Here is a 13,712-nt window from a genome sequence, read left to right as displayed (position 1 = left end):
AGAGAGGTGGAGTTTACTGTAATGGGGGAAGGGGTGGTCTAGTGGAAAGAAGCTGGTTTGTCATGTCAAGGGACTTGGTTTGAATCCTGCTGGCCATTTACTCGCTTTAGGGCTTTGGGTAAATTACTTAACTAGAATTTCTAAACAAAATTTTCTTCCACCGTGAAAAATGAGAATACAAAACCTCACCTGCTCATTCATAGGTTCAAAGGAAATGTCCACTTCCTTCCCTTTAACTCCCAACGGAGTCGAGGGGTTTGGCCGTCAACACTGTATGACCTGCTCATATCACGACTTCTTGGCCCAAGTTACACCCTCTGTAAAATGAAGAAGAGAAGAATGGTTAGAATAGACCAGTGGCTTTGAAAACTGTGCCTCCATTGCCTACTTCCACCCACGCCACCCAAAATAACAGAGCAGGCCTGCCTTTGTGCATTCTATGTGGAGTCAGAGTGGTTGAGAGTATGGGCTGTAGAGATAACAGCCTGAATACTGCCACCACCACAGACACTTTGTGTGTAACTTTAGGAAAGACACTTTTAACTACCCTGAGCCTCAGTTTCACTTCCAGAAAATAGGTTGTAATTAGGATTGAATGAATGAATACACTGAAGTTCTTTAGGCCAGGGCGAGGTGGCTCACGCTTATAATCCCAGCACTTTGAGAGGCCAAGGTGGGTGGATCACTTGAGGTCAGGAGTTTGAGACCAGTCTGGCCAACATGGGGAAACTCCATCTCTACTAAAAAATACAAAAATTAGCTAGGTGTGGTGGCAGGCCACCTGTAATCCCAGCTACTCAGAAGGCTGAGGTGGGAGAATCGCTTGAACCCAGGAGGCGGAGATTGCAGTGAGCTGAGATCATGCCACTGCACTCCAGCCTGGATGACAGAGTGAGACTAGGTCTCAACACATAAATAAATAAATAAATAAAGTTACTTGCACAGAGCCTGGGACGTAATGAGTGCTTAATAAAATTGGTTATCACTGTATTTATTGTTATATTAGATTTTGTGTAATATTTGGTTTGAAAAAAATGGATTCCTTCGCAGTAAGCTTCTGAGGTACTGGCATTATGCCCTGACAAAGCTGGCAGTACCACAGTGGGTGAGGGTGTTTAGGATGGAGTTGGGAGTCAGCTTACTTGGGTTTGAATCCCAGCTATACCACTTACCAGCTGTGTGACCTGCAGCAAGTTACTCAACCGTTCTGTTTCTCAGTTTTCTCATCTGTAAAGGGGGATGTTGCTAAACCAGTTAATATATATGATATATGTAAAATGCCTAGAGCAGTGCCTGGCCCATGGCAGGTACTATTACCATGTGTTAGCTATTAGCTGTTAGTATTATAGTATTAGCTATTTTTCTTTAAAATGCCTATGTTTTCTAACTCCTCTGTATATAGATATAACATAATTAAAAGTTATTTTTTAAAAAAGATGGTCCTTTTTTTTTTTTTTTTTTTTTTGCCTGTTGCCCAGGCTAGAGTGCAGTGGCGCAATCTCATCTCATTGCAACCTCCACCTCCCGTGTTTAAGCAATTCTCCCGCCTCAGCCTCCTGAGTAGCTAGGATTACAGTTGTGTGCCACCATGCCCAGCTAATTTTTGTATTTTTAGTAGAGACAGAGTTTTGCCATGTTGGCCAGGCTGGTCTTGAACTCTTTTTTTTTTTTTTTTTTTGAGATGGAGTCTCGCTCTGTCACCCGGGCTGGAGTGCAGTGGCCGGATCTCAGCTCACTGCAAGCTCCGCCTCCCGGGTTTACGCCATTCTCCTGCCTCAGCCTCCGGAGTAGCTGGGACTACAGGCGCCCGCCACCTCGCCCGGCTAGTTTTTTTTTTTTGTATTTTTTAGTAGAGACGGGGTTTCACCGGGTTAGCCAGGATGGTCTCGATCTCCTGACCTCGTGATCCGCCCGTCTCGGCCTCCCAAAGTGCTGGGATTACAGGCTTCAGCCACCGCGCCCGGCCTGGTCTTGAACTCTTGATCTCAGGTGATCCACCTCCCTCAGCCTCCCAAAGTGCTGGGATTACAGGCGTGAGCCACTGCGCCTGGCCGGATTCTGTTTTTTAGAAAAGGGAAAATTGGAAGAGTTATTCTCTAAGTCACTACTGGCCAACACGTGTGGCCATTTACATTTAAATTAAAGGCCGGGCAAAGTGCTGTAATCCCAGCACTTTGGGAAGCCAAGGCGGGTGGATCACTTGAGGCCAGGAGTTCAAGACCAGCCTGGCCAACATGGTGAAACCCCATGTCTACTAAAAATACAAAAATTAGCTGGGTGTGGTTGAGCACAACTATAGTCCCAGCTACTTGGGAGGCTGAGGCATGAGAATCACTTGAGCCCGACAGGCAGAGGTTGCAACGAGCCAAGATCGTGACACTGCACTCCAGCCTGGGAGCAAGACTCTATCTCAAAATAGAAAAAAAAAAAAAAAAAGTTAAATTTAATTTGACTAAAATTAAGTCCAGTTAAATATTCAGTTCCTTAGTTTTACTGGCTACATTGCAAGTGTTCAGTGGCCTCATATGGCTAGTATGGTGTATATACAGAACATTTCCATCACTGCAGTAAGTTCTATTGGACACCTTTGTTCCAGGGCAGTGGCTGTCGACTGGAGCTGCACATTGGAGTCACTTGAAGAATGAAAAGATATGGCCGGGCGCGGTGGCTCACACCTGTAATCCCAGCACTTTGGGAGGCCGAGGCAGGTGGATCACCTGAGGTCAGGAGTTCGAGACCAGCCTGACCAACATGGTGAAACCCTATCTCTACTAAAAATACAAAAATTAGCTGGGTGTGGTGGTGTGCATCTGTAGTCCTAGCTAGTCAGAAGGCTGAGGCAGGAGAATCACTTGAATCCAGGAAGCAGCGGTTGCAGTGAGCCGAGATCGCGCCACTGCACTCCAGCTTGGGCGACAGAGCGAGACTCCGTTTCAAAAAAAACCAACCAAACAAAAAAAAACAGAGAAATAAATAAAAATAAATTAATAAGTTTAAATAATTAGCTGGGCGTGGTGGTGGGTGCCTGTAATCCCAGCTACTTAGGAGGCTGCGGCAGGAGAATCACTTGAACCCAGGAAGCAGAGGTTGCAGTGAGCCGAGATCACACCACTGCACTCCAGCCTGGGCGACAGAGCGAGACTCCGTCTCAAAAAAAAAAAAAAAGTGCCTGAGTCAGACACCCCAGAGTTAGATTTAATTGCCATAAGAGGATTTGGCCAGGAGAAAGACATGAGCAGAGGTGAATTTCTAGAAGTTTTATCTGGCAGCAGTGCAGAGGTGGAAGGGCCTGAAGTTGCTAAGTCAGGAGAGGGAGGACAGCAGCAGTCCTGGCTGAGTGACATGTGTACCTGCATGGGGAAGGGACTGTGGAGGCTCCTGGGGAGTTGTATTCCTGGGTTCTTTTTTCAGCTCTTTTTTTTTTTTTTTTTTTTTTTTTTGAGACGGAGTCACGCTCTGTCGCCCAGGCTGGAGTGCAGTGGCCCGATCTCAGCTCACTGCAAGCTCCGCCTCCCGGGTTCACGCCATTCTCCTGCCTCAGCCTCCCGAGTAGCTGGGACTACAGGCGCCCGCCACCGCGCCCGGCTAGTTTTTTGTATTTTTTAGTAGAGACGGGGTTTCACCATGTTAGCCAGGATGGTCTCGATCTCCTGACCTCGTGATCCGCCCGTCTCGGCCTCCCAAAGTGCTAGGATTACAGGCTTGAGCCACCGCGCCCGGCCTTTTCAGCTCTTTTCAAGAATTGTGGTGACAATGAATGGCTCCTTGGCCGTCAAAGGAGAGATCTTCACCCTTAGTAGGGCAGGAAGCGGTCAAAGCACCTGAAGATCTTCATGAGTTCCAGGCCACCATCTTTAAAATCTGGCTTAATGTTTTGTGTAGGTAATACATGCCAATGATGCAAACTTTAGGAGGTAAAGGGAGTGATTTACTGAAAAGTCATCTCCATGTTACCCCTCTCCCTTACAACCCAGTTTTCTCCTTAGAGGCAGAAATATTACTAATTTTGTGTGTATTCTTCCAGTAATATTATTTCTAATTTTCAAGCAAATGCAGAGATATCTATTTCCTTTACACAAATTGTGACACACCATATACACTTTGCTCTTTTTTACTCAGCAATATATTTTGAGACTCCATATTAGTACATAAAGATCCACCCCATACTCCATTCTTTTTTTGTTTTATTTTTTGAGAAGGAGTCTCACTCTGTCACCCAGGCTGGAGTGCAGTGGCGCGCCCAGGCTGGAGTGCGGTGGCACGGTCTCTGCTCACCGCAACCTCCACCTCCCAGGTTCAAGTGATTCTTCTGTCTCAGCCTCCCGGGTAGCTGGGATTACAGGTGCATGCCACCATGCCCAGCTAATTTTTGTATTTTTAGTAGAAATGGGGTTTCACCATGTTGGTCAGGCTGGTCTGAAACTCCTGACCTTGTGATCTGCCCACCTCAGTGTCCCAAAGTGCTGGGATTACAGGCGTGAGCCACCACACCCCACTGTGCCCTGCCACCCCATTCATTTTTTTTTTTTTTTTTTTTTTTGAGATGGAGTCTCGCTCTGTCACCCAGGCTGGAGTGCAGTGGCCGGATCTCAGCTCACTGCAATCTCTGCCTCCTGGGTTTACGCCATTCTCCTGCCTCAGCCTCCCGAGTAGCTGGGACTACAGGCGCCCACCACGCCCGGCTAGCTTTTTGTATTTTTTTAGTAGAGACGGGGTTTCACCGTGTTAGCCAGGATGGTCTCAATCTCCTGACCTCGTGATCCACCCATCTCGGCCTCCCAAAGTGCTGGGATTACAGGCTTGAGCCACCACGCCCGGCCCACCCCATTCATTTTAATGGTAATAGTTTACAATGTTTCTGTATCATAAATTGTTATTTTACTTGCATCCCAGGACTGGAACTATTACACATTATTTAACCAGTCCCCTGTTGATGGGCATTTAGGTTGTTTCTTTTGATAACACAGACAATGCAGTAGTAAATAATACTGCATACGTTTCATCTTATTCAGGAGTGAGGATCTCTCACCATTTTTCTTTCCACTTTGCAAAGTGAAAAAGATATAAGGCCAGTCATAGCAATATTGTTTGCAGGAGTTTGCTGACAAGCAGTACTGGAAGTAACTTTGCTGCCTACAGACAGGTGCCATATGTTAGATGAGAAGCCCACCATTCTGTACAGCCACAGCCCCCAGGTATGTCTGCATTCCCGTGGTCCCTGGAGATTAAAGTAATGTGATGTGCGGTCAGAGTCAGGCCAACAGATTTGCCATGGCTCTGAGCAGGCCTGGTCATACTCTTCAGCCCTTTCCCACAAGGGTGTTGCTGGTGAGACACTGGGGACAGAGGCCTGGGGAGGAGAGGACTCAGGAAGGCATGTGAGTGAGGAGGGGCCAAGTCCTCTTTTCTGGACTAATAAGATTGAGCCCTCTCTCTCAGGGTAGAGGTAGCCTCCCCACATGCTGGGCAGTAGCTCTGGCCAGGCTGGTGGAGGCTGATTGTGGTTCTGTAGAGGACAGATGGCAGGGTGGGGGCTGAAAGGCCATTTCTGCCACCACATTGCCTATGGGCTCAGGGCTTCACTCATTCACCCGGTCATTCATTTATTCACTCTCACATATAAGCCTTGGGCATTGTTAGGTGTGTGCCAGGCCCTGGATGAGTGTTGGGGGATGGGAGTAGTTCTAAAGATGACAATGACAGGTGGCTGGCCAGGACGAGAAAGAGGCTCATCCATGAGTCCTTTGCTCTTCAGCCCTGGGGGCTGTCAGTCACCCTGACACGCCCTGATCCTGCTCTGACTTCATCGTTCCTGTTTGTGAGCTTTTATTTTTCTCCAAATTTTATCCTTCCCTGACCTCTCCTTGCTTTTTTCCCCCAAGCTTTTTTTTTTTTCCCTCCCAGTATCTTTAAAATTCAAAGTATACATGGAAACCAAAATAAGATTATATCAAGAGGCCAGGCGCAGTGGCGCACGCCTATAATCCCAGCACTTTGGCTGAGGCAGGCAGATCGCTTGAGCTCAGGAGTTCAAGACCTGGGCTACATGGCAAAAATGTTTCTACAAAAAAATACAGGCAGGGCGCAGTGGCTCACGCCTGTAATCCCAGCACACTGAGAAGCAGAGGTAGGGGGATCAGCTGAGGTCGGGTTTGAGACCAGCCTGGCCAACATGGTGAAACCCTCTCTCTACTAAAAATACAAAAATTAACCGGGCGTGGTGGAACATGCCTGTAATCCCAGTTACTCGAGAGGCTGAGGCAGGAGAATCACTTGAACCCAGGAAGCGGAGGTTGCAGTGAGCTGAGATTGTGCCACTGTACTCCAGACTGGGCAACAGAGTGAGACTCTGTCTCCAAAAAATAAAAAATAAAAAAAAGCCCGGACGCGGTGGCTCACACCTGTAATCCCAGCACTTTGGGAGGCCGAGGTGGGTGGATATCGAGGTCAAGAGATCAAGACTATCCTGGCCAACATGGTGAAACCCCGGCTCTACTAAAAATACAAAAATTAGCTGGGTGTGGTGGCACGTGCCTATAGTCCCAGCTACTCGGGAGGCTGAGGCAGGAGAAATGCTTGAACCCAGGAGGCGGAGGTTGCAGTGAGACGAAATCGCACTACTGCACTCCAGCCTGGCGACAGAGTCTCTGTCTCAAAAAAAAAAAAAAAAAAAAAATTTGTTTATTTATTTATTTATTTATTTATTTTTTAATTCTTTTTTTTGAGACGGAGTCTCGCTCTGTCACCCAGGCTGGAGTGCAGTGGCCGGATCTCCGCTCACAGCAAGCTCCGCCTCCCGGGTTCACGCCATTCTCCTGCCTTAGCCTCCCGAGTAGCTGGGACTACAGGCGCCCGCCACCTCGCCCGCTAGTTTTTTGTATTTTTTAGTAGAGACGGGGTTTCACCGTGTTAGCCAGGATGGTCTCTATCTCCTGACCTCGTGATCTGCCCGTCTCGGCCTCCCAAAGTGCTGGGATTACAGGCTTGAGCCACCGCGCCCGGCCCCCAAAAAAAAATTATTAAAAAAAAAAAATTAAAAATACAAAAATTAGCCAGGCTTGGTGGCAATGGGTCTGTAAGGTCCCAGCTACTCCTGAGGCTGAGGTGGGAGGATTGCTTGAGGTGGGAGGATTGCTTGAGCTGGGGAGGTCGAGGCTGCAGTGAGCTCAGATAGCGCCACTGCACTCTCACCTGGATGTCACAGTGAGATCCTGAATTAAGAAAAAAAAAAAATATCTATCTATCTATCTATCTATCTATCTATCTATCTATCTATCTCAAGACACTAAAAAAACTCTTACAAATCAATAAAGAAAAGGACGAACAATAGGAAAACAATTACATGAACAACAGTTTCTTTTTTTTTTTTTTTTTGAGAGGGAGTCTCGAGCTGTCGCCTAGGCTGGAGTGCAGTGGCCGGATTGCAGCTCACTGCAAGCTCCGCCTCCCGGGTTTGCGCCATTCTCCTGCCTCAGCCTCCCTATAGCTGGGACTACAGGCGCCTGCCACCTCGCCCGGCTATTTTTTTGTATTTTTTAGTAGAGACGGGGTTTCACTGTGTTAGCCAGGATGGTCTCGATCTCCTGACCTCGTGATCCGCCCGTCTCAGCCTCCTAAAGTGCTGGGATTACAGGCTTGAGCCACCGCACCTGGCAACAGTTTCATATAAGGAAAAAGAAAACAGGCCGAGCATGGTGGCTCCTGCCTGTAATCCTGTAATCCCAGCATTTTGGGAGGCTGAGGCAGGAGGATTGCTTGACCTCAGGAGCTCAAGATGAGCCTCGTCAAGAGGCTGGTAGCCTCTTTAGTGAGACCTTGTCTATACTAAAAATAAAAAAATTTAGCTGGGCAGAGTAGCCTGTTTGTTTTATCTCTATTATTTTTATTAGAGGCTTTCCTCAATATATAACCCTTGATTCCTGCTCATGTATAACAGAAGTGGGCTAGAAAAGCCACTTTGTACCTCTGAGTACCTGGTTGGGGCTTGTCATACTAAAAACTTTACATCATGACCAGGCACGGTGGCTCACGCCTGTAATCCCAGCACTTTGGGAGGCTGAGGTGGTCGGATCACCTGAGGTCGGGAGTTCGAGAGCAGCCTGACCAACATGGAGAAACTCCGTCTCTACTAAAAATGCAAAACATTGGCCGGGCGTGGTGGCTCATGTCTGTAATCCTGGCAGTTTGGGAGGCCAAGGCGGGCGGATCACGAGGTCAGGAAATTGAGACCATCCTGGCTAACATGGTGAAACCCCGTCTCTACTAAAAATACAAAAAATCAGCTGGGTGTGGTGGCAGGCACCTATAGTCCCAGATACTCGGGAGGCTGAGGCAGGATAATGGTGAACCTGGGAGGCGGAGCTTGCAGTGAGCTGAGATCGCGCCACTGCACTCCAGCCTGGGCGACAGAGCAAGACTCTGTCTCAAAAAAAAAAAAAAAAAAGAAAAACCAAAAATTAGCCGGGCATAGTGGCATATACCTGTAATCCCAGCTACTCGGGAGGCTGAGGCAGGAGAATCACTTGAACCTGGGAGGCGGAGGTTGTGGTGAGCCAAGGCCGCGCCATTGCACTCCAGCCTGGGCAACGAGTGAAACCCTGTCTCAAAAAAAATAAAAGAAAAACCTTTCTATCAGGGTGATCTGGTTGGGAGTTTGTAGGGGGACTCCCTGGTATCAGACTCTAAACATTGATTCTCAGCATTTCCCAAGGCCACCTTGGTTCTCAGCTCTCTTGGATGTGCCCAATTATCTCTGGTGCGTCTCTTTTCCACCTTCCAAAATGTTGTTACTGTGTTGTCTTCTCTTCTGAACTCTCCATCTTTGTGGGTTTAAGTTTTTTAAAACGATCTTTAATGCCTTTTCAAAAAAATCTTTACTGATGTTTCAGTAGGGTTTTAGGAGGGAAACATATATGTTTATTCATTTCATTCTCTTTTACTGGAAAACTTTTATTATGATTACTTTTGAAAGGGTCATAGATGTACCAGTTACAAATTTCTATTCTTTTTTTTTTTTTCTTTTTGAGACGGAGGCTTGCTCTGTTGTCCAGGCTGGAGTGCAGTGGCGTGATCTTGGCTGACTACAGCCTCCGCCTCCCAGGTTCAAGCAATTCTCCCGCCTTAGCCTCCCAAGTAGCTGGGACTACAGGCGCACGCTGCCACGCCCAGCTAACTTTTTTGTATTTTTAGTAGAGTCGGGGTTTCACCCGTGTTGCCCAGGCTGGTCTCGAACTCCTGAGCTCAGGCAATCCGCACGCCTCGGCCTCCCAAAGTGTTAGGGTTACAGGCATGAGCTACTGCGCCCGGCCTAAATTTCTATCCCTTAAAATTTTTATTGAGACAGGGTCATGCTCTGTCACCCAGGCTGGAGTGCAGTGGTGCGACCTCGGCTCACTGCAAACTGCAGTCTCAACCTCCCAGGCTCAAGCGATCCTCCTGTTTCAGCCCTCCCCAACGAGGTGAGACTACAGGTCTGTACCACCAAGCCCATGCCTGGCTTTTTTTTTTCCGGTTTTTTTTTTTTTTTTTTTTTTTTTTTGTAGAGACAAGGTTTTACCACGCCTGGTCTCTAACTCTTAGACTCAAAGGATTCTCCCACCTTGGCCTCCTAAAGTGCTGGGATTACAGGCGTGAACCACTGTGTGCAGTTAAAACTTTCTTTTTTTTTTTTTTGTTTTCTTTTCTTGTCTTTTTTTTTTTTTTTTGGGCTGGAATGCAGTGGCATGATCTTGGCTCACTGAAACCTCCACCTCCTGGGTTCAAGCGATTCTCCTGCCTCAGCCTCCTGAGTAGCTGGGATTACAGGTGCCTGCCACCACACCCGGCTAACTTTTAATATTTTTATTAGAGACGGGGTTTCTCCATGTTGGGCAGGCTGGTCTGAACTCTTGACCTCAGGTGATCTGCCCGCCTTGGCCTCCCAAAGTGCTGGGATTACAGGCATGAGACACCGCACCTGGCCTTGCACAGTTACAAATTTCTAAAGGTATAAAATGGTACATAATGAGAAATAAATCCCCTTTCCTTCACTATCATGAGGTTTCTATTATCAATTTCTTGCTTGAAAACAACTTTTTGAGGATTTATAACCAATAAGGTGAATCATTAATTTTCACAGTAAGGGGACCCCGCTTAGAAAACATTTGTTAAACACAGCCTGGCCAACATGGTGAAACCCCATCTCTACTAAAAAATACAAAAATTAGCTGGGCATGGTGGTGCACACCTGTAATCCCAGCTACTTGGGAGGCTGAGGCACAAGAATCGCTTGAAGCTGGGCGGCAGAGGTTGCGGTGAGCCGAGATTGCGCCACTGCACTCCAGCATGGGCAACAGTACAAGACTCTATCTCCAAAAAAAAAAAAAAAAAAAGAAAACACTTGAGACAGATCCCTGTCCCTTAGGGGCTTCTCTGCAAGGTGGCAAGATGTGTTGACAACAAGGACAATCATTTTTCTTAGCTCTAAATCATTTCACTGTGTGTTAAATATCAGGCTTTTCTCACAGAAAGGATAGGGCTCCATAATACTTCATTTTTTTTTTTTTTTGAGACTGAATTTCGCTTTTGTTGCCCAGGCTGGAGTGCAATGGTGTGATCTCGGCTCACCACAATCTCCACCTCCCAAAGTGATTCTCCTGCCTCAGCCTCCTGAGTAGCTGGGATTACAGGCGCCCACCACTGCACCCGGTTAATTTTTGTATTTTTAGTAGAAACGGGGCTTCTCCATGTTGGTCACTTTGGTCTCAAACTCCCAACCTCAGGAGATCTGCCCGCCTCGGCCTCCCAAAGTGCTTGGATACAGGCATGAGCTGCCATGCCCGACCTACTTTATCCATTTTTCTTTCTTTCTTTCTCTCTCTCTCTCTTTTTTTTTTTTGAGACGGAACGGAGTCTTGCACTGTTGCCTGGGCCGGAGTACAGTGGTGCCATCTTGGTTCACTGCAACCTCCACCTCCCGGGTTCAAGCGATTCTCCTGCCTCAGCCTCCCGAGTAGCTGGGCTTACAGGCGCCTGCCACCGAACCTAGCTAATTTTTGTATTTTTAGTAGAGACGGGGTTTCACCATCTTGGCAAGGCTGGTCTCGAACTCCTGACCTCGTGATCCACCCGCCTTGGCCTCTCAAAGTGCTGGGATTACAAGCGTGAGCCACTACGCCCGGCCTACTTTATCCAGTTTTCAAAGGAGGAAAGTGAGACTCAGAGAAGAGAAGTGACGGCACAAAGTCACCAGAGTACGTTAGGGAACCTAGATTTGAAAGCAGGTTTTAGAAATCAGCATTGTGCAAGGAGATAGCTCTAAGGAGCCTTCATAGAGAAGGCATCATGGAGTTTGTCTCTGAAGGCTGGAGAGACTGGGGAGGAGGGGCCCCATATCAGGCTCCTCTGATAAGAGGATTCAAGCTTGGGCCTTTCACTATCTCTCTGCATTGTGGTCATCATTGTCCTTCCTCATCAATCTTTCCAATTTTCTCTTCAGCCTCCTCCCAAAACTTCAACAGCCTTTTCTCTGACTTTGCTCAATATAATTTTCTGCAATCTGGGAACAGGGAGATGGTGCCCACACAGAGATGGATTAGCATGTAAAGGACACACACATACAGGGCAGACAAGTAGAGGGCACTCAGTCACAGGCAGACAGGAAGGGGCAGAGATGGGTAAACAAGAAAAGGATACAAAATGACAAGCGGACAGGGAAGGACAGGCGCACAGCAGATCATTACAAGCAGACATAAATGGGCTGGAAAAGGACACCTATAAACATGGATGGAAAGGAAGAGCACTTACAGAGACAGATGTAACAAGGTCACACCCAAAGCCATAAGAGACAAAACTCACAGACGTAAAGGAATGCAAAGGACCCCTGCAAATGGATAGGTGGGAGGCACACCCAGGTAGGACGGACTCAAGTGATTCCTCAGAACGGTAGCCCTTTACCCCACTGAGCTGAGAAGGGATTAACCTCAAGTACCTGGCCGGGGCTGCTAGGGCCTTGCCCATCTTTGTCTCACTGGTTGCTGCAGAGGGAGGCCAGGCCCCAGGCTCCAGGGTAAGGTGTGCTCCCGGATGCGCACCCCAATCCTGGTGAGGGAGATCACCTCCTCCTTCTTACATCACATTTATTTCAAATCTTAGATACTTATTATTAGGCCTGCAGCCTCGCTTATTTCTGGCTTGCAGCCCAATTTCGTACGAGTCCCTTGGGCCCTTGCTCTTTTTGGTATGTTTTACTCTAATTCCCAGCCCCAGCCGACGGGGAAGCTTCACCAGTTCATTTACAGATCACTTTCCCTTTAAGCAATTTTCCCTAATCCGCCAGCTTCCCAGACTCCCTTTCGTTCCCGACGTCACTTGCAGTCTCTAAGAGCACCACATCTCCCAGAAATCTTAGTGGCCAAGGGGCTACCCTAGGGAACTTCAAGTACCGAAATGCTCTCTTATGCGTCTCGGTGACTGCCGTGGTGACCGGTGGGGCTTGTAGTCACCTCGGAATTGTTAGGCGACGAAAAAAACTACTCACCCCAAGTGTCCCTGCGTCAGAGGCGGGTTTCTCTTCTATCTCTCTCGGCTCTCGCCTAAATCCTTCCTCGGACTCCAACTCCCGCCGTGTCTTGCGCTGAGATCCCTGCGACAAAGAATCGGGCTATGTCCAAAGGGTTCTCTGGGAGTTGTAGTTCCTCTATTGGTGAGGCAAGGAGGAGGCGGAGTGACTCGGCGGCCATTAGCTGTGTGTAGTTGCCCGGGACTAGGAGCTTAAGTGAAGAGGGACGCCTTATTCGGTGGAAATCAGCCGTAGCCATGAGCTTCTGCCGCGGCTAGCCCTAGAGTACGGAGCAGGCGGACTTTTCGATTCCCCGCCCCGCCAGGTGGCGGGGCCTACTAGGCCTCCAGGCATCCCCGGTCTCAAGTAGGCCTCATCTGCCGGCAAGGGCGCCCCAAACGCGGGAGGCGCCATGTCGCTGGTTGCTTACGCCAGCAGCGATGAGAGCGAGCCGGATGAGGCTGAGCCCGAGCCGGAGGAAGAGGAGGCGGTGGCCCCTACATCTGGGCCCGCTTTAGGGGGCTTGTTCGCTTCTCTCCCTGCGCCCAAGGGCCCGGCCTTGCTGCCTCCGCCCCCTCAGATGCTGGCCCCAGCCTTTCCCCCGCCGCTGTTGCTTCCCCCACCCACCGCAGACCCCAGGCTTCAGCCTCCTCCCCCCTTGCCCTTCGGCCTGGGAGGCTTCCCCCCACCTCCAGGCGTGAGCCCGGCTGAAGCGGCGGGAGTTGGGGAGGGACTGGGATTGGGGTTGCCCTCGCCCCGAGGCCCTGGCCTCAGTCTGCCCCCTCCAATTGGCGGTGCCGGCCCCCCGCTGGGGCTTCCCAAGCCAAAGAAGAGGAAAGAGCCCGTGAAGATCGCGGCGCCGGAGTTGCATAAGGGAGATGTGAGTATCCGGGGAAGGCACCCCCAAACTGTCCATCGGGTTTGAGTCGGCGGTAGGAGGGACATGTGGAGATTTCGGAACTCCTTCCCACAAACACATCCGTGGATTCAAGGCCACTGGAATCCTCTTATAATGTGATTAATTGAGCTGAAGTTGGTCAACTTCGGGGAGTTTGGGTGTTTGCCCATGTGGGTTTCCTGAAGCTGGGCTTGCCTGCAGAAGGTCACATGTCATCATCACCTGGTACTGACAGGCCTAGGGACACTTGGATCCGCTCCCTCTCTGCATCTTCAC

At 48.9% G+C, this 13,712-nt stretch overlaps 1 protein-coding gene across 1 annotated transcript in view; it reads left to right on the top strand.

Moving 5' to 3' along the window:
• Window positions 1-12,550: 12,550 nt before the first annotated feature.
• PRCC (proline rich mitotic checkpoint control factor) overlaps window positions 12,551-13,712 on the top strand; it is a 32,292-nt gene continuing 31,130 nt past the window's right edge. The window contains exon 1 of the mRNA XM_007976711.3: window positions 12,551-13,418. Coding sequence (XP_007974902.1) covers window positions 12,951-13,418 — 468 coding nt within the window. The 5' untranslated portion in view covers window positions 12,551-12,950. The remainder of the gene's footprint in view (window positions 13,419-13,712) is intronic.

The sequence above is a fragment of the Chlorocebus sabaeus genome, chromosome 20, assembly GCF_047675955.1.
Source record: "Chlorocebus sabaeus isolate Y175 chromosome 20, mChlSab1.0.hap1, whole genome shotgun sequence".
NCBI classification, from domain to species: domain Eukaryota; kingdom Metazoa; phylum Chordata; class Mammalia; order Primates; family Cercopithecidae; genus Chlorocebus; species Chlorocebus sabaeus.
Note: the sequence above shows the minus strand (reverse complement) of the source record. Positions and strands in the feature narration are given on the sequence as shown.